The sequence below is a fragment of the Artemia franciscana genome, chromosome 2 (assembly GCF_032884065.1).
Source record: "Artemia franciscana chromosome 2, ASM3288406v1, whole genome shotgun sequence".
Taxonomy (NCBI): Eukaryota; Metazoa; Arthropoda; class Branchiopoda; order Anostraca; family Artemiidae; genus Artemia; species Artemia franciscana.
Genome location: NC_088864.1, coordinates 39,631,855 through 39,654,834, shown reverse-complemented (window position 1 = coordinate 39,654,834; position 22,980 = coordinate 39,631,855). Strand labels below are relative to the sequence as shown.

At 35.6% G+C, this 22,980-nt stretch overlaps 1 protein-coding gene across 1 annotated transcript in view; it reads right to left on the bottom strand.

Annotated features, from left to right (window-relative positions):
* The window catches only part of LOC136041482 (glutamate receptor 1-like), a 254,832-nt gene that overhangs the window by 220,935 nt on the left and 10,917 nt on the right, over positions 1 to 22,980 (bottom strand). The window contains exons 2-4 of the mRNA XM_065726181.1: positions 18,682 to 18,834; positions 17,094 to 17,221; positions 900 to 1,029 (exon numbers count right to left, since the gene is read on the bottom strand). Coding sequence (XP_065582253.1) covers positions 900 to 1,029; positions 17,094 to 17,221; positions 18,682 to 18,834 — 411 coding nt within the window. The remainder of the gene's footprint in view (positions 1 to 899; positions 1,030 to 17,093; positions 17,222 to 18,681; positions 18,835 to 22,980) is intronic.

Sequence of the window (22,980 nt, the reverse complement as noted above, 5' to 3'; positions counted from 1 at the left end):
TTAGAAATATTACCTCTTGCGAAGCCATAGATCGTGCTTGGATGAGCTGAAAAGCAATTCAAGTTAAATATATCTCGTTTTTGAGGCATCACGCAAAATTTCTGGTGTACCCTTATTTATAGCAAAAGGAACAACATAATGAAATGTGTCTGACTGATGTGTGTCTGACACTGACTCATAAAGAAGACTTGCGCTTTCGTTTATTGGATGAACCTGCATATTTGACACTAAAATTGTGTAGGCACCTTTGTCCCCAGCACAAAAAAAGACAAGAAGAAAGTAAACGTTATGAACTCCTGGGTGAAAAAGAGGGCTTTAGGCTTTATTTGTCATTCATACTTTTGTGATATTGAAAATACCTAGATATTGTTTGGGAAAGAATGCCCAATGTGAAACTTTCGTGACCAATCGTTGGCAACTTTGTTTGACACTAGAGTGAAGTTTAAAGTTAGACTAGTAATATTTCATTACATAGAATGCATTCTTCAACAAAATAAGATCATAATTAGGCTCGAAATCTACTATGAATTTCCAGGTTTTTGAGGGTAAAATCTGCAACTTTCTTCTTTTCGTCATTTGATTTTTTCTCTGAACTTGGACGCTCACTTGACTGCTCAGGTAAACCCTTGAGGGACAACAAATTCAACCATGATAAAGTAAAAAAAAATCATATCTAGTGTTAAACACATCACGGTTGTGACTTTGAAGATTCAAGAGAAAAATTCGGAGAGGGGTTGAAATGTAACTATAATATGACCACAAACATGAAACTATTAGCACGAAGAGGTTTTAAACGCGTAAATAGGCACGCTTTTGAGGGCTAGGGGTGTATAAACACAAAAACAAGACAATTGTGTCATGGCAAAGGTATCTTAATTGTAGCAAAGACTGACAATTACCTTCGTGTGATTCGTATATATAAATTAGCCTCCTCCACCCGTAGAAGTGCACAACATCCATAACTGCTTTGTAATAATCGGGCCTCAAAGCTAATGAATAGTCCAGTGAACCGAGTGGACTTAAGGGAATCTAGAAAAAAAACATTGAAGCAATTATTCGTGTCTTATAGACCCCACTTCCCTCCTTTATGTCCCTTCTGAAATTAAAACTGTCATCGTATAGTGGTAATGTTTCGATGCGTTAGACTGGGCTCAAACGAGACTAATAAGCAATTAAAATCAAACAATGACAATTTTTGACGGTATGCTTTTTACCATATTTGAACCCTTTTCTTGAAGCTGATCATCTTGGATACATAAGATTACAATAGTTTATAAATAAATATAGCTAGCTCTCTCCCAATCCTCATGTATTAAATGACCAATTAGTTTTTGCACGAGACGTCACAAAACCAAGGTTAAAACTAACCTCAACAACACATTCAAAGTTAAAGACACTTGAAAAGAACAGAAAGTTGAAAGACCCAAATTTCATCAAGAGAAAAGGGAAAAAATGATATCGAAATTGTGGGGTCCTAACAAACCAATAAAAAGGATTACCCAAATAAAAGTGAAATTCAGGAGGGGGCAACAGTAGTGACGACTCACTCGTTTTAAACGGAGCCTATCCCCTTTGAATCCCGGTCTGGGCGAGTCAGTATTCACTAGTTTCAGTATTGATCTAGCTCTCAAAGAGATTACACCTGTTTGAACTTTTGAATTGTTTGAACTTGATTCCTTAGCCATAAATTAATTCAGTTACTACAAAAATTGTGCAATCTGAATTTATCACAAAATTAGATTTTTGGTGTTTTAAATCAAGAAAATTAGATACGATAGTCAAGTGTGGTGTGTAGAGAAAATTGGATATAATTTGCATGGGTGTTAATTACACTGTTTAGTGTCGAGAAGCATTAGCAGTTGGGCCGACCTCGCACAGTTTGGACTGATTGTTCACTTGGATACATTAGTGAGGCTTGGCCCTCACTGAAATATAAGTTTGTTTCACTTTATAATCCTTCATTTACAAGGCATGAATCCTGCGAACATTAAAATCGGTGGTTTATTCCTAGCCAAATTTGCGGGCTATCCCCTCTGGCCAGTTCGAATCCTAGAGGTAAAGACGAATACCGGAGACTGCAATTTTTTTTTTGTTTTTTTGCTACGGCAAAAAGCACGATCGTCAGCTTGTATCAGACGCTAATCTTCTTAGTTTTGATGATAATGAGAAAGAAGCATCACCAAAGAAAACTAAGGGTGTAAATTATGCGTATGGCGAGCTAAAGAATCATCCTGATGTTTACCGGGAGTTTCTAAAGAAAGGGCAATATTCGGTAACGGATAGCCAGCTTTCGAATCCCACTGCCAATCTCCGCAGCCTAGTGGCCGCTACAGAGAATGAACTTGCAGCTACAAAGCAAAATCTATCTGAAGAAATCAAGAAAAAATTGATGAAAAGCTTAAAGATTTGACATCCCCAACTACAGCTAATATTCATGCTAAATTTCCGGTTGAAACGATGGTTTCTGAAATTTATGATGTAGTACACACTGAGTTTCAGCCCAAATTTGAATTAATCGAAAAACATATGAAAACCTGCATGCATATGATTGAATTACTGCAGAACCGTATTAATCAGCTTGAGCTGAAACTAGATGACATAGAGTGGGAAGGGAGAAATGATTCCCCGCTATTCAACGGTGTCAAACAGATTTGTTCACAAAGTGTTGGTGATGCCATGAAACAAATATTGTTTGTAAAGATGGGCCTAACTAATATTGCGGTTTCAGACATAGTTAGTGTTAAGCGATTTAGTGTTGGTTCAAATATTGCTCAAAGACCGGATAAAGTTGCCCCTGTCCTCGTTCAGTTCCGATCAAAAGAAATAGCCCGCCATGTATTTAAAGAAAAGAAGCAGCTTATTGGCTCGGCATTGTTTGTTGCCAAGAATCTTACTAAACGAAAGCATGATCTTCTGAACGCTTCAAGAGATAAGTTCGGAATTCGAAGTGTATGCTCCGATCAAAGCAGAATTTTTGTGCGCGAAACCGATATTGATCCGATTAGGCAGATCTGGTCTATCGACAACCTTATATAGTATTTTTGATTTATGCGTTTTAAAATTGTTTTTCTTCCATTCTTCTTTATTTTTTTCTATTATTCTTTTTTAATTGTATTCTTTTTCGCATTTTTACGCATATTTATGTTTAATTTATTTTTAGATCCATTATTATCATTTCTTATCCTTGTGATTTATCTGTCTTCCCTGTTTACTCTTCTTCCTCTTTTTTTCCGGTTTATACTGAAATGTTACTTTTTGTTCTTTCTTATATGAAAAATGGTAACGCCTGATCAATATCGGTATAGTCTTCAGGATTATTTATCGAGAGGTTTTGCTGGTGATGATGGTATAACGAGTGTTGAGCTAAAGCCTATGAGGGAGAGAGATTATATTCGGCTACCGTACAATCAAGATATAAATGAAAGAAGTCTGCGACTACGTTCTTGAAATGCCCACTTAACTACGAGTTACCTAGATATTTTAGAATTAATTGATCAATTTTCTTCTTCTTTTGATACCATAGGATTCTTTAAAACATTTCTTAGATCAAACCAGTCGATCTCTCTGTATTCATTTCCAGGTTATGATCTTCATACCAAGAACCGAGTATTGATGGGTCGTGGTGGTGTGGGTTTCCTTGTAAAGAATGGGTTGAATTATCAGGAAAGGGATGATCTTGGTATATGGATGGAAGCTAAGGTAGAAGTTTTTTCAATTAAAATTGAATTTGATGGGAAAAAGAATATAATTAGTATGGTGTATAAGCCGCCTAGTGCTCACCTAGATGATTTCGTGGGAAGAATGAGTCAGCTGATATCGAAAGTACCGTCTTGAGCAGGTCTTATTGTTATTGGTGATTTTAGCTTTAACCTGTTCGGTTTATCTAGTCATAATTTTGATTTTTTAAATTTTATGATATCGAATGATCTATACCCGCTTGTGAGTGTTCCTACGAGAATTACTGGACAGAGTTCAACCCTAATTGATAACATTTTCGTTCGTTCTGCTGATTTGAATTTTTGTTACGCTGATGTTGTGACTTTTCCTGGTTCTGACCATCTTCCTTTGGCTGGTGTTTTGAAGTATCAGTTAGGTAGACCCAATAAAAAGAAATTAAAGACAAAGTTGATGAAAAAAGAGAATCTTCAAAAGTTTGTGGAGGAAGTTAGTGCCATTGATTGGACACCTGTATTTTCTGAAGAAGAATCCCCTACGAGAACACTTGATAATCTAATGACTATTATTTTACCTATTTATGATACTGCATATCCCATTAAGGTTATGAAAGTGAAGAAACAGAAACCCCGTAAGCCATGGATAACAAGTGAAACACTGGAAGAGAGAAAGCGAAGGGTTGAACTTTATCAAGGATATCTACAAGATAAAAGTGACGCCTCGTTTAAACTGTTTAAAAGGCAACGCAGTTTAGTGAATAAATTACGTCGCAAAGCTATGGCTAAATATTATGATATAAAGTTTTCAAATAGTAAAGGAAATGTAAAAGAAACCTGGAAACTGATTAAAGAAGTGACTGGGGGAAATGCTGATACTGGGGGGGGGGATGAAGTACCACTTGAGGGCTTCGTCCGTGAAGATAAGAGTAGAATTGTAAATAAGCTTGGTATTTTTTTCTCTAATATTGGTTGTAAAGTGCAAAATAATGTACAAAATAGATGTCAACAGGCTCAAGAACATATCATATGTGATAATAGAGGTCAGAGTTTTGAATAAGCGTTTGATCCGTGTACACATGATGAACTACTTAAAATAGTTAAATCTCTTAAATCAACTTCTGCTGGAGCTGATAGTTTATCTCTTCGAGCGTTTAAAGCAATAATGCATTATATACTACCGTGCCTACTCTTCATAAGTAATCTGTCACTTGAAAAGGGCAGTTTTCCTGATCAGCTAAAAGTTGCAAAAGTGATACCACTTCATAAAGGTGGCCCTAAAAAGGAAATTGAGAATTGGAGCCGATTTCTATTCTTCCATTGTTTTCTAAACTACTAGAAAAAGTGGTTAATAATCGTCTATATGGAATCCCACAGGCTAATAGTTTACTGAGTGAAACCCAATTCGGATTTCAAAAAGGGCACTCGACGACGAATGCTCAGCAATATCTTATGGAATCAGTGAATAGTGGTATAGACAGAGGTGAAACACCATTTTCTATATTTATTGATATTCGCAAAGCATTCGATAAGGTTGATTTTCAAACGCTACTAAGTGGGATGGAGTTGTTATGTGTCCACGGAAAGTGCCTGAAATTTGAAAGCTATTTCACAGGAACATATCTCAAAGTAGTCTTGAGTGATGTGAACTCAGCAGCATTTCCAGTGATGTCTGGAGTACCACAAGGTTCAGTGTTGGGTCCGCTTCTTTACCTTATCTATGTTGATCTCATGCGCTTTTACCTGAAAGATATATGTCTTACCTCGTTTCCTGATGATACCGTTTTAACTGTGTTTGCCTCATCTGTGGAGGAGCTGGTTAGAAAAGCCAATCTTGCACTGGAAAGACTAGAGGGCTTTACCTTATTAAGTCTACTGTGCTTAAATGAGCGCAAGACATTTTTCATGACGTTCTGCAGAGTTGGTACACCGCTAGATGTGCATGGACTTGTAACTTTATGCGGTAAACCAATTCATCAAGCTGATCATCTCCGCTACCTTGGTTTTATCTGGATTGCCACCTGTCATGTAGATGTCACAGTGACGCTATTTCATCAAAAATCGCCCGCGGGGTTGGCATACTTCGGTATCTGCAGCACAGGTTTCGAGGAATGAAAGTGGGCAGGGAGAGTATGTGTTTTATTGAGTAAGGGAGATTGGATCTGTTATTATAGGTAAGTAAATATGTGGACTTTCGTGCGAATACAAACCCTCATAGGTTTTCTCCAGCGCGAAAGTGTTGTATTTTATTTATTTATTTGTGAATGTTGAAATAAAAAAAAACTTGAACTTGAACCTCGGGAAAGAAAATGGATTACTGGAAATTGGTGGCATTGGACGTGCACCAGCCTAACACACTGTTATGAATTTTCTAACGTAACCTAGACAGGTTAAGTTAGGTATAAAATTAGTGAGATTGTAGATAGCATTTGCTTTTGATATTTCATTGCGTAAATGGTTACGTATTGAATATTCATCCTGGAACAAAAGTCTAACTTTTTTTTTTGGGGGGGGGGGGGAAGGTTATTACAAGAGGTAAATTTAAACCGTTTTAAGAGATATTTCTGAGAGGTTAAAATACAATTCATGGTTTCGATTCCACCAATTCCGGTCCGAGTTCCGCCAATTCAAGGATACTGTAAAAAAAAAAAATCCTATGACCCGTCAAAAAGGACAGATCATAGAAAATACCAATGCATAGAAAACACATGAAATATGTAAACGAAGAAAAAAAACGCACTTTTTTGAATTCCGTTATTTCTGGGAGGTTTTAACGGCATTGCCACGTTACTTCGAGCCAAGACTATGCATTCCTGCTTGACAAGCACACATTTGAATAATATTTTCCTACGTATTTCCCATAATCTTGTTAGAGGTAATTTAAGCTACATTAAGAGATATTTTGGGGAGTTTTTAATGAAAATGTTATGTTTCAATGACTGGCTGTTAGATTACACCCCCTTTCGACGAAATCTACGGATGGCTAACGACACCTTTTGGCGTTCATTATTATACCTTGAGAATTTTAAGACATTTTCCTACAAAAATAACCGTTGACACTAGAATCGATTATTTAAACTTAAAGGAAAATTCACAACAGCATTTCTTCTGACTACTCCTAGCAGTTGACACCAACGGGCACTTAAAGGCTAGCATATGGCAGCTTCTGGCGTATATTATCAAAAATAAGACATTTGCGGACATTTTTACTACAAAAATAACCGTTTACAGTAGAATCGGTCATTTAAACTTAAAGAAAAATTCCCAATAGCGTTTCTTCTGATGACTCCTAGTAATTGAGGCAAGCGTAGCACAATGTATCAGCACGATGACACCCTCTGAGGGTGTCGTCGCTCTGAATCACTGCCTTTGCTCTGAATTACATATCCGAGCAGAAGCAAATTTTATCAGAGATATATATTTTGAAAACAGTTATCCCATCTTTTTATTAATTGAATAAAAAAAATTCAACTGAAAGTAAGAAGCAACATTAAAATTAAGACGAATAGTCATTATTACGTATATGAGGGGGGTAGCTCCTCCTCAACACCTCGCTCTTTGCGCTAAAGCTTTTAAGCACTTAGAAAAAAGCTTCTTATTGTTCTAATTAAACGAATATTGCTTTTCATGAGTCGTTCTTAAGGAATTTGAATATAATTAAAACCTCAGTGTAAAGGACAAAGTATTGAGGGGGAGTACCTCCCTCAAATACGTAATAATTCTGTTCGTTTTAAGTTTTAATTTTGCTCCTTACTTTCTTTGGAAAAAATTTTTGTTTTTTTTTTTCATTTAATTTCTGATCGTTTTTCAATAATTCCAGGAAATCTGGATACACCTCCACCGAAGTACTACTCCTGCTCACAGAATTTACCCCGGAGAATTGCCCTCAACATCTCCACGCGTAAAATTAAGTCGACAAAGAGAAAGCAAGAAAAATGAAGAATTTTATATAGGAGTTCTGTCAAATTACCCCAGTGAAAAATTTCACCTGAAAAGTTCACCCCTTGCCAGAATTCCCCCAGAATCTTCCCTTCCCGTGGAAAATTATCCCCGTGGAAAATCTCAAAAGCACAAAATTCACCCCCCCCCCCCACCCGAAAAATGTGTGCATGCTTCCCAATAACAAATAATATACGTAAACAACGGGAAAATTTTGTAACTTAAAGACCTCTCCGCAGGAGATTTGGGGGGTCTTGATATCTCCAAAGGCAAAGTTGTTTGGTTTTTCAACTTTGCTGAACAAATTGGTTATGTCAAAATATTGAGCGGTTGATTTTTAGAAAAAAGGCCGTGGGAGGGGGTCTAGTTGCCCTCTAATGTTTTTCGTCACTCAAAAAAGGAACTAGTACTTTCAATTTCTGTTCTAATGAGCCCTTTTCCGACATTCTGGTACCTCTGGGTCGATACAATCACTCCTGGAAAAAAAAACAAAAAAACCTCATAAACAAACAAATTAACACGCATACGTGATTTTTCTTCTGGCAAAAAAAACATTCAAAATTCCTCATTTTTGCAGATAGTAGCTTGAAACCTCTACAGCAGAGTTCACTGATACATTGAATCTAACGGTGTGATCATTAAGATTCTATGACTTCCAGGGAGCGTTACCCCCTTTTTTTAAAAATCAGGCAAATTTTCTCAGGCTTGTAGCCTTTGGTACATAAGATCAAACTTAATGAAACTTATATACTTGAAACCAGCATAATCAGCCGATTCTTTTTATATATCTATTGGTATCAGAATTCCCTTTTAGCGTTTTGATTAACCCTGTTAATTTCTTTAATAAGTCCTCAAATGATATATGCCTTCCGTTTTCGAAGTTCCATATATTCCAAGAAATGCTACGAATATAAAAAAAAAGCTTGCACACAAAATATTATGTATTTAGTCTTCACCAGCAATTTCAAAATCATGAATTATCTGAACTCTGGTAAAGATAAAATTTCTGTAACTCGCCCAAGAATGGTCTTCACTACCTTTAAAAAATTCTCCCTCATTAGTAATAACTTTGGTACAAAACAGGCGGTTCGTGGCACAGTAGAAATTGAAAATTAAAGTAAATAACAATATTTATCAATTTTTGTTTAGATGGGGTTGTAGGGGGTATTCACTAAATGCTTTACACACAAGTTCAATTAAAAATAATTTTATAAATTATGTCAAAAACCCATTAATCAATACCAGTGAACCTGTTACTAAAATACATTTAAGGTTAGCTGCCAAAAAGGCGAGACTAGCATTAAAAAAATGTATTTAATAATTATTTCACCCGAATGAATTGCCTCGTTTCGTTTTTTTTCATGTATATGTCCTTGTCGAACTTCGTCGAGATAAAGATTCTGGGACTGTTTTAATTTTTAGTTTAATTTTAAGGGTCACTTTTAGCTGTAAATTTATATGTATTTTGTTGAAGACGGCCCTTGGATATATGGCTGAAATATTCATTTGAAGTTTGAGCAAGTTTAAATATCTTGAAAATTCTTCATTGTATTAATTGTTGGTTTGTTTTTGTAATTTTTGAAAATGGGGGGGGGGTAAACGCCCTCAAAAATAAAGAAATCCTAATGAAAATCGCGTCTTCAGATATCACAGAATCTTTCTGTAAACCCCTCAAAAATAAAGAAATCCAAATGAAAATCGCGGGTTCTGATTCTTTATATCACAGAATCTTTCTGTAAAGTTCATCTGTAAAAATATGGTTTTCTGTATTTTTGCCAGAAGAAAGATGACGGATCGGTATCTTTTCTTGGATTTTTTTTCAACAGGGTCAGTGGTCGGCAAACTTATTTGCCAAAGAGCCAAATCTGAAAATTACAATAATTCTTAGAGAATTTGGAGCCAAATCTGCTTGTTTAGTAGTCTTTTTTCACTAAATAAGTAGTACACTAAATAAACTAGATTTCATACTTAATAAATATTTATCAGTGCGAACAACATGCTTGCATGTCCTTGTCAAGTTTAAGACAATCAGGTTGGTATGCTGTTACTTTGAAGTCTCGCATGATTCCAAGTTCTCATCAATAAGACGACTTCTCAATTACTCTTGACAATGTTCAGGTTTGAAAAAGATTATTCGCATATATATCCAGAACCGGAAAGGGAAAGAACGACAAAAGCAAGCTATTTCAGCTGATCGTAAGAATCAGGAATACAATTCCAAGCGCTGAAAATGCTCGTGCTTTCCTTATCCAGGTCATTCAAAGCAAACCACATGTGTTTTGAACTAAGATCAATTTTTTTTTCTCCTCCGCTATTTCCAATTCAACAGAAAGAAGTTTGGATTTAGGGTGCTACGTTTTTTAATTTTTATTATTTTTTTTTTAATCCAGTAACTATGTTTCAAAGCTACTAATGTCAATTTCAAAAGGAGAAAATTTCAACTCGGTTATCGTAACATTAAAAGGATTTTTGACAAATGCTAAAGGGATTCTGCTATTTTTAAATTTCTGAAACCCGCTGACAAAATTGTTTATCAATTGAGGAATTATTTTCTTGGCGAAACTTCAGCAAAGACGGAAAGTGAACCAATGTTTCCCTTTCAATATTCTGAGCAAAAATGGATATTTTTTTTTAATGTTGTCGCTTCTTCTAACATGGATAAAATTATGTTTCCTTTCCCTTGTAGTTTACTATTAAGCTGATTTAGATGATGCAAAATGTCTACCATGACATAAAACTCTTGGATCCACTAATCGTTGGTCAGTTCTGGATATTGAATGTCCTTCTCAAGAAGAAATACTATAACTTCTGAAAAAGGGGATGAGAAACGTTTTGAATTTTCAGGAAAAAGGGCCGCAAAACGTTTTGAATCGTCCTCCTTCAATAACCAACTTACCTTATAATGATGCAGAAGATGAGCGTGCTCACTCTCCATTTGAAATAAAAAAAAAATGAATTGGCTATGATTAAGAGCTTCAGCTAAAATTGAGTTGATAATTGTAACCAATAATTCGATAACTTTACAAATTTCACCCGGGAATATTTGTGCACGAAGCACTTCTTAATAAATGATAAACAAGTATTTCGTGATTAATTTTTTCTTTCAAAATAGGAACAAACCTTTTTTTTTACATCGGTCATACTTTTGGCCCCATCTGTTGAAATCAAAACACAATTCTATCGAGGGGAATATGATGTTTATCCATAAAATCAATTAAAGTACTTGTGATATCAACTCAAGTGTCAGACTTTTGAGTGGTAATTAAATAAAAAAAGGTAGTTTTTTTTAACTGAAAGTAAGGAGTGACATTAAGACTTAAAATCGAAAAGAAATTACTCCGTTGATGAAAGGGGCTGTTCCTTTCTCAACGCCCCGCTCTTTACGCTAAAGTTTGACTCTTTCTCTTAATTCTACTTTATTAAACAGTAAAAAATTTTAGCTTAAAGACCGGGGCGTTGACAACTTTTTAAGTTGTAACAACTTTTAATTGTTCTAATTTTAATGGTTTTGGAAGACAGTGGTAACTCTTTAATTATTTTCAAAGTATATGCTTTGTTCTCAAATCTTTTAACTTTAACAGAATATCATACATGTTCTCTTAGGGGGAATATCATTTCCCCCTTCTTTACAGGCCAAAGAGCCTTTGGGGGAATAATAAAATGTAATATTGTATGTGTATTTCATGATGAACAAGTCTTATCTTATCTTGATTTGTAGAAGAATTTTAACTTGTAAAATAAGATTCAATTTTTTTCTTACCGAGTTTTTTTTTAATGAAAATATTATTGTGCCTTCTGTGGATATTTGTGCCAGAGCCAAATTTGAGTGACCAAAGATCCACATATGGCTCTGGATCCGCACTTTACATATCACTACCCAGGGTAATCGTTTTGAACCAATGGTCCTAGGGAATCAGAAAAGAGCTCAACTGAGCGGTAATTACAAGTTATGGTGTTCAATTTGAATGTCCAAAAAGATTGGAGGTCAACTAACCTCCTCCCATGTCTTTTCTCCCCTAAAATCACCCGATTAAATTTTAAGATAGCCATTTTGTTTCAAATAATTAATAAGTCAATTAACCACGCCTTTGAGGATTACATGTTCCACCGCGGCCCATTGGGAAACGGCTGCAAGCTATAATATTTTTCTTTTGTTTACTTGTTGTGTTTGTTATTGAGAAGTAAACGGACATTTTTAGGGGAGGGGAATTTCCTGGAAGAGATTTCCCGCAAAGAGGATTTCTGAGTGGAGATTTTTCATGTGGAGGTAAGTTTCTGGGGATGAAGTTTCAAGAGGAAATTTTACCCAGGAAATTTGTAAGAATTCCTATGCGAAATTCTTTTTATTTGTCTTACTTTCTCTTTGCCGACTCATACTTACATGTAGAGATATTTTGAGGAGATTTTAAGCTGGAAATTAAAAAAGGGGTGGAAATTATCTGGGAGATTTCTCCATAGGAGGGGGGGTATTTTCCATGGAAGAAATTTGTCCCGGGTGAATTTTCCGTGGGAGAAGTTTTTCTTTGGGGGGGAGGGGTCCAGAGAAAATCTATCACAGAGGGAAATTTTGGTTTGATTTGATAATCTATTTGAAACTAAAGGAAAAATAAACATTTTTCAAATGAAAGTAGGCTAAGGAAAATTTTCCAAACGGAATTATTCGCAAGACATTCTCGGGGATGTTTTCAGTGAGGATAGAATTGTCCAGGAGATGAGGGATTTTACGCGATAGAAACTTTCCATGAAGGAGGAGGCAGATTTACAGGCATTATTTGAAAAACGATCAGAAATTAATTTTTAAAAAATATCAAGTTTTTTCAACTGAAAGCAACTTTGAAACATAAAACGAATATAAATTACTCTGTATACGAGAGAGGTTGTCCCTTTCGCAATACCACGCTCTCATTTTTCATTTTTGACTTTCTCAATGACATTTTAAAATCTCATTTTTGACTTTTTGCCACAATTCGGTAAGGGCGAATTTCGAAACACAATAGCTATTTATTTGGGATAAGGAGCTTTTTTAAAATACTAAAAAACTTTAGTACGAACCGAAGTACTGAGCAGGGGGGTATCTCACTTCACATAAAGAATAATTTCTGTTTGTTTTGTTTTAATGCTGCTCCTTTCTTTCAGTTGAAAAAAATCTTCTGTTTTTTTTTTTTATTATTTATTTAACGATATGTAAAGAGCTCTCTTTCCAGTAGAAGCTGGAACTTTAAAGCATGGAACTTTGATAGTTTGCATAAAAGAATCTACATTCATACAGATATTAAACATGGAAAGTTTATTTGTTTTGAAAAATACCCATTAGAACAATTATTATAATTCTAGGAAAAGGAAAACCCAACCCCAATACTGTACACAGAAACCAGGTGACTGAAGGCCTGATAAATCTTACTTTCACACATTGCCGAATTTCCGGCAATGTTTTGATATAACCTTTACATTTTTTTTGAAAAAGGACTTCTTCTTATCATATTCCCCCACCCCAACTCCCCCGGTGAAACTGGAACCGGTTGGGATTTTAAATAATAGATCTGAGTTACGAGGTCTTTCTAAAAATGAAATTTCATTAAGGTCCGATCACTCCTTCATAATTTAGAAAGACTCATTTTTTCCTAATTTTTAAGAATTAACCCTCCCCCCAACTCCCCCAAAGAAAGCATATCCATTCCGGTTATGTCAATAACGTACCTAGGGCTTGTGCTTATTTTTCCCGTCAAGTTTCATCCCGATCCCTCCACTCTAAGCGTTTTCCAAGATTTTAGGTTTCCCCCTCCAACTCCAGCCAACGTCAACAGATCCGGTCGGAATTTAAAACAACAGCTCTGAGACACAATATACTTCTAAGTATTAAGTTTCATTAAGATCCGATCACCCGTTTGTAAGTTAAAAATACTTCATTTTTTCTATTTTTTTTCGCTATATGTCACTTGGTTAATACTAAGTGTCATAAAAACGATCAGAAATTAAATCAAAAACAAAAATTTTTCCACTGAGAGTAAGGAGCAACATTAAAACTTAAATGAACAGAAATTTCTATGTACATGAGGGGGTTTCCCACTTCTCGACACCTCGCTTTTTACGCTAAAGTTTGAATTATGTCACAATTATGGAAGTACAACTCCTGCAACACAAGAGTCGTTCATTTAGAACAACGAAAATCTTTCTAGAACTACTAGAAAACTTTACCATGAAGGGCGAGGTGTTGAGGAGGGGAAATTCACCTCATATAAGTGAAAATTTCTGTTTGTTTTAAGTTTTAAGGTTGTTCCTTACTTTTAGTTGAAAAAATTGTTGTTTTTTATTCATTTCAATTATAAGGCTTAAAGATCCTAATTCAACAATAGTCGAGGTACTAGAGTAGGAAAATAAAAATCTCTGGTAACAAGTTACACTAGCTTTGAGGAAATATCCAAATGGTTTAATTTCGTGTGAATCTTGTCATAAAATACCAAACATTTTAAACCTAGTTTAAGAATTTCAGAAAAGCAAAAATCAAATATTACATTTGTTTCTGAGAATACTTTCTAGAAAACTACAATTATAACAATGTAGAATTGCAAGTTTTGGTTTCGACAAAATAGTCATGCAGTCGTTTTGATCATAAACCAAAAAAAAAGGAAAATAAATAAATGAAACTAAACATTCTTTTTTATTACCACAAGTTTGATCATTCTTTCTAAGTTTCTACAAACGCAGCTTTTCGAAATATACATCCATGAGTTTTTAATTTAAGCGACAGTTCCAGTCCAATAGAACGAAAATATTTCAACAGTTGCATACAATGTGACGTAAAAAGTCCTAAAATACAGAGTAGTTTCATTTTCTCAAGCACGCAGTCTCTTTTTCATTTTCTCGCTCTTCTATAAAGACAAAACCTTAGCTTGATATCCTATTTCTTGGAAAATCTTTACCTAACAGCTTTTTTCTCTATGTGCATCAGAATATATAGCAAGCGATGCGGCAGTCACTTTTTTATTCTCAATGGAACACCTCGTCATTCTTCTTGTCTTTTATCAGGCAGCTCGTTTTAATTTAAATGCTAGATGAGTTGCTGCAACAACAGAATATTGCTCAAACTATATTCTGCGATAAAGCTTGAAACTATGTCGTAAGAAAGAATGCTATTAATGACAGTGTGTCCACTCTTACAAAGTTTTCTCTAGATCTACAGAATTTGATGTCTGCCAATGGACAAAAGAACGCAGTTATGGAGTCCACAGAATAACTACGGACAAACGGGATTCTTATTGAAAATTTTATGTTCACTTTTTCTTTAAAATACATACCCCAGATCACCAGAAACATCTGCTACAAATTCTAAATTTCGGTTTGGCATGAAAGGGTCGTCAAACCCAAAATTGGAGAACCTTACTAGCCAGCAAAAGAGATAAAAGTTGCAAATCATAATGAAATTCCAATCTTGTAACTGTGAACAATTAGGATGGAAAAGTTGCCAGTTTTCTTTATCATGTATTTCGACTATGAGACTTTCGCGACACCTAGTACCTTATGGAAAATTTTAGTAAATCCGAACCACCATCTACGCACCTTTAACAAAAAACTTCGGATGTTTAGCGGATTATGAAAAGGAGCTAGTGGGAACACTGATCAAACAGTCATTGGGCTCCGGCACGACTATTTTACAGTCCTCGACCGTCATCATCATCATCGTCATAATCAGAGCCTCGGCTTTAATTTGTCTTTAATCTAAAATGTAGTATAACATTTCTGGTTGGTAACTCGATACAATCCGGTCATTCGGGCTTGCTAATTGAGAGTTATGTAAGAAACAGTTGTTTAAGAAGATGATTTATAAACCAAAACGTAGGTCAGTTACACCAGGGTCTTGTTCATGGGACTAAAAATCCCAAGGTGAAGCAGAGCAATGGCCCCATAAAATGATCATTGAATCTATTTCAAATATCCAACTACTGTATTCCTCTACTGTATAAAAAAGTTGTTTCTTACTTTCTATAATTTTTTTTTTCGTCAATCATGGAATACTCCTTCATTTGCTAATGACGTTTACCTTATTTCTTACACAATAATGCTCCCGGTGTAGTTTTAGTAATGCATATATTTTAGTTCTGGAGCCTTAGGTTCAACTATGCTAGAAATGCTGTTGTTTTTTGTTATTTTGTCTAGAATCTTTTTTATACATATAGGATTCAGTTGGCTCATAAGAAACTTCTTTCAGTGGATATTGCTACTTTCATTCGTCGTGCTGTCAATAGGACTTATGCTAATCTCAACAAATGTCTTTAACTGTTTTGTAGACATATATGAAACTTTAGATTGTTTAAATCACATAAAGCTCTTCAGCATTATAACGGATCATGGTGTTTACATGCAACTCCTTTCTGTATGGCTTATAAGACAGTGTTTTAAGACTCGTTCAGATTCTGGGACAAGCCTACGCAAGCAATTACTTATTTCAATAGTCCCTTAAGAGTCTTAAGAGTTATTTTGTAGGATATAACAATTGCACTCCCGGTAATAATAACCGGGTTATATTATAACTTATTATAATAATAAGCTATGTAGAATTCATTACTTTTTAAGCCCCCCCCCCCCCTTGATAACATAACAATCCATCTTGTGAAATTGTATCTATTCCTCATGCGCAAAGTTTCTTCTAGAACAAAGTTAAGATTATTGGCTTTAATTTCGCTTTTCTCATAGTCAAGTCTATTTGGCTTTGCTAATTTCATTTCCCGACCGACCTTTTCATTTTCTTTTAGCCTACTCTTACTTACATTCAAGCTCTCTCATATCAAAACTTAAAAAAAGTCGTGATGGGATTATTTATGTGCATGAGTTGTTAATGGAAGCAATCCATTTTTAGAAATCCTGCTGATTGATAACGATGACTTCTAAGAGACTGTTTGCGTATAAGCTTTAATTAAGAGAGCATAAAAGGGATTCACCATCAGAAACCTTCTCTACTCATTACTATTTTGAATATAAAGTTCTTCTATGTTTCTTCACTTCTATTATTAAAGATAAACAGGTCACTGATAAATATACGTTATTAAGGGAGAATAATTCTTTTCTCGAATACTGAGACAACAGTTTCACTAAAGAAAGAACTTAATGTACCAAAAGTGACTAATAAAGAAGAAATGTTCATATTTTGAGCATATCGTTGAGTCTGAAGGAATGTGGAGAATGTTTGATTACAGATGGAGAGTACTGGTCTGAACAGCTCTAATAAAGGGATTTTTACTGAATGGTTGTTAGTGCCAAAAAGCATGCCTAAAATACCTGGTTCAGAACCTATAACAAGGAAGCTTTTAGTTCGTGTGAATTTCTAATGCCATAAATAGAGTCTTGATGCAACTGATGTTTGGGCAAAAATAACCTTCTTAAACAATAATTCCTGATATTCAGAATGACTCTCAATTATAGCTCATAAAGTGTTAAAATCGTTAATATGCTAAGAATAAAAGCGACTAACAAAGAAAATATATTCACCTTTTGAGGGTACCATGGAGTCAAAAAGGGAATGTGGAAAATGTTTGAATATGAATGAAGAATACCAAAAGCTTCTGGTCCAACAGCTCCAATAAGGGCGTATATACCCCGTGATAAATGGTTGCAAACTAGAACAAAAAGAAGAAGGTAAAGAGTAATAATTCTTTTTCTTAATCTTTATCCTAGATATCTATCGTAGAAAAGATTAAAAAGAAACCCAATCCCATAAAACCCATTTATTTGTAAACACCTAAAATTTGGAAAACGGAAACAAGAATTATATGCGAAGGAACAACAACAGAGCTCATATCACATTTCTGACATAAAAATTACAGCTGAATATAGCCACTGAATATTTGATTAAAATAACAAAACTAAGGTACGGTGTTTAGAACCCTGGTCGGTGATCTTTACGATTAAAGTCAAGGTGCCCGGTTGTTTCGGTACCCAAGAAGTTTTAAGGTATCTAGAAACGGGCTTTCTGATTGCTAGTGTCAGTGCTCAGATGAATTAATTCATTAGAATATACGACATGATTGTGCTTCCTTGCATATAGGGTAACCACTAGATTATTATGAGCAACAATACTGCTTTTGCATTTTTTTTTTCTCATGATGGATGATCTGTAGCTCCGAAAGGGTAATAAGTCGGAATTTGCCAATCGGAATGGCACCACGAAATAGGGCAGAAAAGTTCTAATGAAGTTTTTAATACTTCCAATAGTTTCTTAGAAAAAAATAAACAATTTTTTCCCCTGCGGAAAAGTTAACTTTTTCCAAAAAAAAAATTGTTTCTTACTCTGGCAAAGCATAAATTTGTGTCTCTGAGAACCAGAGATCGTCCAGAGATCGTCCTGAGAACCAGAGATTCGTATCTTCTCTTGGTTTTTATGGCACTTGGTATTAACTAAGTGACAACAGAGCAACCCAAAAAAATCCAGAGTTTCATTAGGAGGCTATCACAAAAAAAAACACTCCTAATCTTTTTATGATAAAATACGGATGTGTTCACTGCCCCATTCAATATAGATCTTTAACATTTCACATTGTCTTTCATATGAGTGTTTTTTTTTTATGTTTTCTGGAATACGCAGCTTATGACCTATTTAATGATACAGAACTAACAAACTTTTTGTCAGTTTTAAGATAGAAAACGTGAACTTGAAAAAATTGGCACGAGTTTTTCCTTTCCTCTCTTTTATTGTTGAGGAAAAATTACACAAGAGGGGACCGTAAGGAAAATTAATGCTGCTGAACATTGAGGGATTCTTCAAAGAGCCCGTGGGTCATTAAAAAAAATAAAATGATTGCAACATAAGATACGATAAATTCACGAAACGATCCAATGAAAACATTTCCAACCTTTGTTGTCATAAATATGAATATTTTGCCTCAAATTTTTGGATGTGTACAAAGTTATCATTAATGCTAAAGATTTATCAACGTATATATCATACGGCACTTAGGCACGAATACAAGAAGTGTTGCGATTTTGTTGTGAAAATCGCAAAGAATTTCTAGCTTTAAAAGATTGAAACATTAGTTATCCTTGCTGTAAGTTCTCTTTAGATCAAAATACTGTTACTTACTCAACCGAGAGAGCTTAAAAGAATCTGCGGTGTTGATGACATCTACATACGCTTGTAGCTCGATTCTCTTTCCAGTTTCGTTTTGATTATGAAGATACAAGGCATATCTGAATGCTGTCTGCATATCGTCAGTTCCTTGCCCAAATATAACACCTGTAAAACAGAGGCAATTGAGGAAACTTCGCAACAGCACCATAATTAGTTACAGCTCTGTTGCAGCTACTAGGTCCAAAAAGCCAAAACCAGAGAATGATATAGTCACATCGTAGTTAGTTTTTAATATTTTAGAGGGTAAGACAATTCATTTTTGAAATTAAACTTCTACCATAAATACTAACAGCCCACTGCAGCACCAAGCTATTTGAAGCCAGCACTGCAGCTCACCCTCATCCTCTACCAAAACTATTCAAAGCTACACTTGTTACTATTACCGAGAAGTTCCAATTTGCTTTAAATCCATCCTTATAACCCTTCCGGTCCATTTGGGGACAGCCTACTTTTTGTCTGGTCTTAGATTCTTCCTCGATCCACAAAGCAATTCCTAGCCATGCCAACGTTTCTCTCGTTAGAGCCCTAGAAAGTGGGATAGAACCATATTTTTGGAGAGTATATTGTTTAATATGCGGTCAGCCAAACAGGAGCCCAAATTTATCCCTAGACATTTCCTATGGAAAACATCTAACAAATCCTCCTCCGTCTTCTGAAGCACTTACGCCTCAGAGCCATGCTTGATCAATGTCATCACCGTAGCTTCCAAAATTCTAGTGTCGCTTCGCAGTGTAATATTTTATTCTTCGAAACTAATTATAACAATTATAGGAACACTCTAGGCATTAGCTAATCTGCTTTTTATATCTTCCATACCACCACCGTCTTTACCAATAATAGTCCAGGACTTTTAGCTCAAAAAAGGGTCGAACCCGGACAAAATTGCAATATAAACGAAAATGGTACCAAAATGATCAGAAAAAAATTCTGTACAACATACTAAAAGTCCTCATTAATCCGAGTGGGGCGAGTACCAGAAAAACAGGGGAAAAGGGGAAATGCGGGGGAAAATGGGAAAAATGCCGAACATGCCCAGAAAATAGTTTAAAGTGAGTTTTCTGGGGTTTTCACATACGCTGATTACGAAATTGACATCTAAAAAAGTTTGACATCTAAAGTTTGACTCTGTCTATCAATTCTTCTTTTTAAAACAGTAAAAAACTTTAGCGTAAAGAGCGGGGCGTTGATGAGGAAGCAGCCTCTTTCATATACGAAGTAATTTCTGTTCGTTTTAAGTTTTAATGTCGCTCCTTACTTTCAGTTAAAAAAACTTGTTTTTTTTTATTTAATTTCTGAACGTTTTTGAATCAATGCTTCGTTTTCAATTCAATGCTTTTGAACGTTTTTGAACGTTTTTGAAAAAATTGATTTTGGCTCTCCGCAGAGGAATAATTAAAACGAAATTTGCATTTTTTTTTTTTTTTTTTTGGCTAAATGGCTTTCTCATAATTTTGATCGAATGATTTTGAGAAAAAAAGAGCGGGGGAGGAAGCCTAGTTGCCCTCCGATTTTTTGGTTAATTAAAAAGGCAACTAGAACTTTTAATTTTTTACGAATATTTTTATTAGTAAGAGATTTACGTAATTTATAAATTAGCTTACGTAAAGAACTTTTGTATTCTCATATTTTTATTACATATATGAGGGGGTTCGCCCCCTTGTCAGATCCTCGCTCTTTACAATAAAAGCTTAAATTTTGTCCCAATTCATTAAGAATGACCCCGGAATCACAAAAGCCGTAGAATAAATAGTTGAAATTACTAAAAATGCTTTAACGTAAAGAGCGAGGTATTAGGAGGAGGTGAGCCCCTTAAATGGGTAATAATTTCTGTTTGTTTTAAGTTTTAATGCTGTTCCTTACTTCCAGGTGAAAGTACTTTTTCATATTTATTTTTTCATTGTGTTTTTAAATAATGCTAGTAAATCCTGCGCTCCCTTCATGGAGATTTTCATCCCCCATGACAAATTATCGATGGAAAGTTCCCCCAGCATATCCCCTTCTTCTCAACCCCTCTCCCAACCAAAAAAATCCTCCTGAAAACGCCTGTACACTTCCCAATAACCATTACTATATGTAAGCATTGGTCAAAGTTTGTAACTTGTTGCCCCTCCCATGGGGACTGTGGGGGAGTAAGTCGTCCCTAAAGACATAGTTATAAGGTTTTTCGACTATGCTGAATAAAATGGCTATCTCAGAATTTTGATCCGTTGACTTTGGTAAAATAATTAGCGTGGGAGGGGGCCTAGGTGCCCTCCAATTTTTTTGGTCACTTAAAAAGGGCACTAGAACTTTTCATTTCCGTTAGAATGAGCCCTCTTGCAACATTCTAGGACAACTGGGTCGATACGATCACCCCTGGGAAAAAGAAAAAAAAACAAAAAAAAAAAACAAAAAAACAAAAAAACAAAAAAACAAATAAACACGCATCCGTGATCTGCCTTCTGGCAAAAAATACAAAATTCCACATTTTTGTAGATAGGAGCTTGAAACTTCTACAGTAGGGTTCTCTGATACGCTGAATCTGATGGTGTGATTTTCGTTAAGATTCTATGACTTCTAGGGGGCGTTTCCCCCTATTTTCTAAAATAACGCAAATTTTCTCAGGCTCGTAACTTTTGATGGGTAAGACTAAACTTGATGAAACTTATATATTTAAAATCAGCATTAAAATGCGATTCTTTTGATGTAGGTATTGGTATCAAAATTCCATTTTTTAGAGTTTTGGTTACTATTGAGCCGGGTCGCTCCTTACTACAGTTCGTTACCACGAACTGTTTGATAGTCCAGGACTTTTAGCTCAAAAAAGGGTCGAACCCGGACAAAATTGCAATATAAACGAAAATGGTACCAAAATGATCAGAAAAAAATTCTGTACAACATACTAAAAGTCCTCATTAATCCGAGTGGGGCGAGTACCAGAAAAACAGGGGAAAAGGGGAAATGCGGGGGAAAATGGGAAAAATGCCGAACATGCCCAGAAAATAGTTTAAAGTGAGTTTTCTGGGGTTTTCACATACGCTGATTACGAAATTGACATCTAAAATTCAGTATAGAAAAAGAGTACTACGGAAAACGGGGGAACAGGGGAAAGAGGGGAGAAAAGAGAAGAATACAGGGTAGGGGTAGAAAGCGGTTTGGAAGATATTTTCTGGGGTATTCCTATCTGGTGATTATGAAATTGAGATATAAAATGATATACAAAAATCGATTAACATAAAACGGGGAAATGGGGGGGGGAGGGGAAAAAGGAAAATATACAGGGTAGGGGTAGAAAGCATGTGGAAATGTGTTTTCTAGGGTTTTTTTATCTGCTGATAATAAAATTGACATCTAAAACAAAGTTCGAGAACAAATACAGGAGATCTATAGAGGTTCGGCTACCCCATAGGTTCGGAAAAGGCAAAAAAAAAAATTCGAGAAAGAAATACGGAAGAATACTGAAATTACATTATTCCGTATTCCTCGCCGTTATCGACAAGCGCGTGGGTTCGTCAACATAATCCTGTTCTAATTCGACATCCAGTAAGAGAAGCAAGGTAGACTAGTCACCGCGGAGTTCCAGTTCTAGAGTACAGTTCTAGTGAACAGTTACTGCAACCGCAGCACGAATACAGAGAGATACTAAGGATCTACTGACGTTTCTTGAATTCCTTCTAGAGAACTCTCCTTTCACTAGTTCCACAGAGCTTAGAAGTATAGGTTCCGGGCTGATTGCCCATAAAGGCGTCAATGCAGAGGATGCTAAAGCTGTAGGTGAGCTGATCCTCCAGCGCATGGATGGCCAATCCGTCGAAAGTTTTTTCATTCAGGAAGAAAGACAAAGTCGTTACACTGGCATCCGATGGGAACATTAGGATAGATGGTGAGATTTTGCATATCGATCCTGCACTGCTTTTTCAACGTCTTTCGACTGCTGCCCATACATCTGAAAATGACATGGCAGAATCTCTACGTTACGAACTGTGCAGTTATCCGCCCGCTTTGTTTGAGAATCCTGGCATAATGCGCCAGCCAGACAAACCTGCACTAGCGAAAGCAATATGGAAAGAAGCGAACACGGACTCGATTCACCACATGCCAGTGTCAGATCGTGTCACTGTAGTTGACGGAGGTTGGCTGCTTCAGCAAGTACCTTGGAAGATTGGTGATGCTTATGATTCAATCTGTGACAGCTATGTTAGTTTCGTTACTCGACGCTGTACCTCCCCTACTGTTGTCTTCGATGGATACAGCGCTGGTCCAACCACGAAA